Genomic DNA, 3325 nt, shown 5'->3' with positions numbered 1-3325 from the left:
TATATTTTACTTATTTACTCGTTTTTATTATTTTTTTTATGCAAATAGAGAATTATTACAAGAGATGGAAAAAATAGAAACTAATTATAACACAATGAATCGAACATTAAACAAAAAAAAGCTTTTAGACACTTTTGATCACATATCAAGTGACTTTGTTGAAGTGTTGCACAAAAGATTAAATCAGCTAGAAACCCACAATTCTAAATTGGAAGCAGATTTAAAAACTTTAGAAGACAATGTAACAAACATTTTTTTTTACGTACAGAATATAAAAATAAACTAAAAATATTTAAAGTTAACAAACATATTTTAGTGTAATAAATTGAATAATGAAAAAGAAGAATTGAAATTACTTATGAAACAAGAAGACAGGCAAGGAGATCCGCAAAAAAATTTAGTTGAAATCGAAGTACAAACTCAAAATATTATTGACGTATGTATCACGAAAAGAATATAGAAATATAGAATATTGTACCAACCATACTTAATGTATAATATGTACATTTAGGATAATACAAATAATCATGATGAATGTAAAACAACAGTAAATCAATTAGAAAATGAATTGGCGGTGGCAAAATCACAATTAACATTAACAAATTTGGTAAGCAAACACATAAAATGTATAAAGAAAGTTTAGTTGAAGGTATAAATTGTTTAGATTGTTAACTATTTTAATTAGTTCGATTTTACTGTCAATTTACCATTAACATAATAACACTTTAAGTAGAAATTAATAAAAAAAAATAATAATACATAGTAATGTGAAAATTATTAAAAACGGGTTAATTTAATTGTAAGTAAATCAAATTAGTTTCTAATGTTTATTATAGTGGTAAGCTGTATAAATTTGGTATGATTAATATCATCCAACCAAAACGTGGTTTGTAAATAGTCAAAAGCAGGTTTTTCAGTTATAATATGCTAATTGTGATATGTTTTTAAGGAGTTGGACAGAAAGTTTAATGATACTGCCGCATACATTAACATGAAGAATATTATTACCAAAAAAAACGAACAGGTTCGAGAACTAAGAGATCGATTGCTTATTTACGAGAAAGAAGACAACCAAGACAATGTTGTATGATTTAAATTACAATTAGTTAATAATGTAGGCAAAAATATCTATAAAAAATAATGTATAGATTCTTTTAAAAATGTTTAATTACATATAGTATTCCGATAAACTCACTATTTTGTTGGCCCAGTGGCGTGCGATCAGATCAAGCGGCGATAGTCCGAAGGTCAGAGCTTAGATGAAGTATCTATATAACCAAGAAGAGTTACAACATTGTTTATATCTACCAGATGATATTTGTAGGTACCTAGTTAGTAGTTATATGAATATAATATTAAGACATTGTGTTTATAATAAAATATAAATATATTTTAAAATAAATGACAAAAATTAAGTAAAAAAAAAAAGGAGTACATTAAAATTTCTCAACTACATGGTAAAACATTGAATAATACATAAATATGTATTTATTTATTGAAAATTATGATGAAAAAAAATGTATTACTAAGGTCACTATGTTATACACATTATATTAATCATCGGTGGTTAGGGGTAACTTTACGAAAATTCTGATTAAAAAATTATATTTCAGCGTGACGTTAGAAGTGCAAAGTTAAGTAAAAGTGTAGAAGTTGCAGTATGTATATTAAATTTCCTGAAAAAAGTTTCCGATTTCGGTATCCAATCTATATTTAACACTTTAACAAATTGTATAAAGATACGATTTTCTTGCCTCGTTTTGACGCGTCATATAATGGTAACTTATTACCTGACGATTGTTATACCTTAGAACTGATTATCGTCGTAACAAACCCCTTTGAAGTCTGTATATCAGACCCTGGTATAAGTTAATGTATTATTAAGCTCTAAGCAGTCATATTTATTCTAATGGCTACTCACGAATTGCGTCCCGAAATAAAAATTTGATAAGCGTGTACCGAATTGCGTCGAAATTATCTAATCAACTATATGAATTGCGTCGGTTTCGTTTAAACGATTGCATAAACTATAAACTGTACTGAACGTACTGTAAAATCTATAATAATTTTAGTTCGATTGCGATCGTGTCGTTGGTGTAAACGTTTGTTATTACTTTATTCTTTATTAAATAAAATTTAAACTCTAAAAACTACTATAAAATGTCTTCGGTGATTTAAGCGAAAAATAAAACATTATTTAATATTGATGGATAAAATTCGTTACCATAAACATTAAAATGATATTCAACGCTGGAGCTGCTGTAAAGACATGTAAATCGCCATTAAATTAAGCCGTAAATAAGATTATGAACGTGCAAATAATCATAATCATTTAAAATTCTGTTGAAGTATTTAATGACAACAATTGAGTAATATAATTTAAAGCGAAGGCTGTAGAAAGAACTTTATGATAAACCATCAAAACTTGGTATTCGGGGCTATCAAAGGGCATTCAACACTGACGACATAGTTCTTGTAATTCGTAATAATATACACCACGCTCGGTCATCTACAGACAAAACTTTGAACCAGATTTACCTGATTTTAATGTTTTATTGAATGAAAATATCTAATTAACAGAAATGAAAATTTTGTATTAGTAATGACAACGAAAGTAATATAATCATTTTTCAACAATTACTAATTTAAATTTTTAAGTGAAGTTGATACAATTTTGTGGATGGAACTTAAGTTACTAAAACCTTTTATTTTACGGTCATGGCTTAAAAATAATAGTATATACCACTATTTTTACTTCCTAATAAAAATATTGATACTTATATAAAAGCATTTTCACATTTAAAATCTGAATTTCTAAAAATAATATAAGTTTTCACTAAAATAATATTTGCCGATTTTGAAAAAGCAATCCATTCATCTTTGTTAATCGTATGGCCGTCAGTTCAAATGAAGGATGCGGAGTTTCATTAGGTCAAGTTGGTGGGCATTTAAACATTGGTTAAGTCAAAATACAAAATAATTCAGATATCAGTATTTTTAAAAATATTTTTGGTCTCCCATTTTTAAAACCAGGTGAAGTGGAGATTGTTTTACTGACGATATTATCAATTTATAATGAAAAGTAGCAATTTCGATTATATATTAAATACATACATAAAACCTGATTGTGACTTCCGCCTTCTGTGTGGGCAATGTATTCATGTTCTACAATTTGAACTACGAATAGTTGTGAAGCGCCCACTCTAAGTTTAACAGTATGTTTTACCTTTTGCAGAATATTCCAGTTGCCAGTATTTTTGAAAAATGTGCAAAAAGAAACTTATATAAACAGCAAGTATTCATATGAGTAAAAACAGACGGATGA

At 27.1% G+C, this 3325-nt stretch overlaps 1 protein-coding gene across 2 annotated transcripts; it reads left to right on the top strand.

Moving 5' to 3' along the window:
- Positions 1 to 56: 56 nt before the first annotated feature.
- Positions 57 to 1354, top strand: LOC112592091 (leucine zipper transcription factor-like protein 1). 2 transcript variants are annotated; one of them, XM_025336071.1, is made up of 5 exons: positions 57 to 241; positions 317 to 436; positions 512 to 607; positions 950 to 1084; positions 1179 to 1354. In XM_025336071.1, exons 1-5 carry the CDS (start codon positions 65 to 67, stop codon positions 1257 to 1259), a joined length of 609 nt encoding a protein of 202 aa, XP_025191856.1. In that variant the 5' UTR covers positions 57 to 64; the 3' UTR covers positions 1260 to 1354. The 2 variants fall into 2 exon arrangements, with proteins under 2 accessions (XP_025191856.1, XP_025191857.1); XM_025336072.1 differs by having other exon boundaries at positions 950 to 1114; positions 1179 to 1247.
- The last annotated feature ends 1971 nt before the right edge of the window (positions 1355 to 3325 follow it).

Source organism: Melanaphis sacchari, unplaced genomic scaffold (assembly GCF_002803265.2).
Source record: "Melanaphis sacchari strain LSU unplaced genomic scaffold, SCAv2.0 Contig156_pilon_pilon, whole genome shotgun sequence".
In the NCBI taxonomy this organism is placed as follows: Eukaryota; Metazoa; Arthropoda; class Insecta; order Hemiptera; family Aphididae; genus Melanaphis; species Melanaphis sacchari.
Note: the sequence above shows the minus strand (reverse complement) of the source record. Positions and strands in the feature narration are given on the sequence as shown.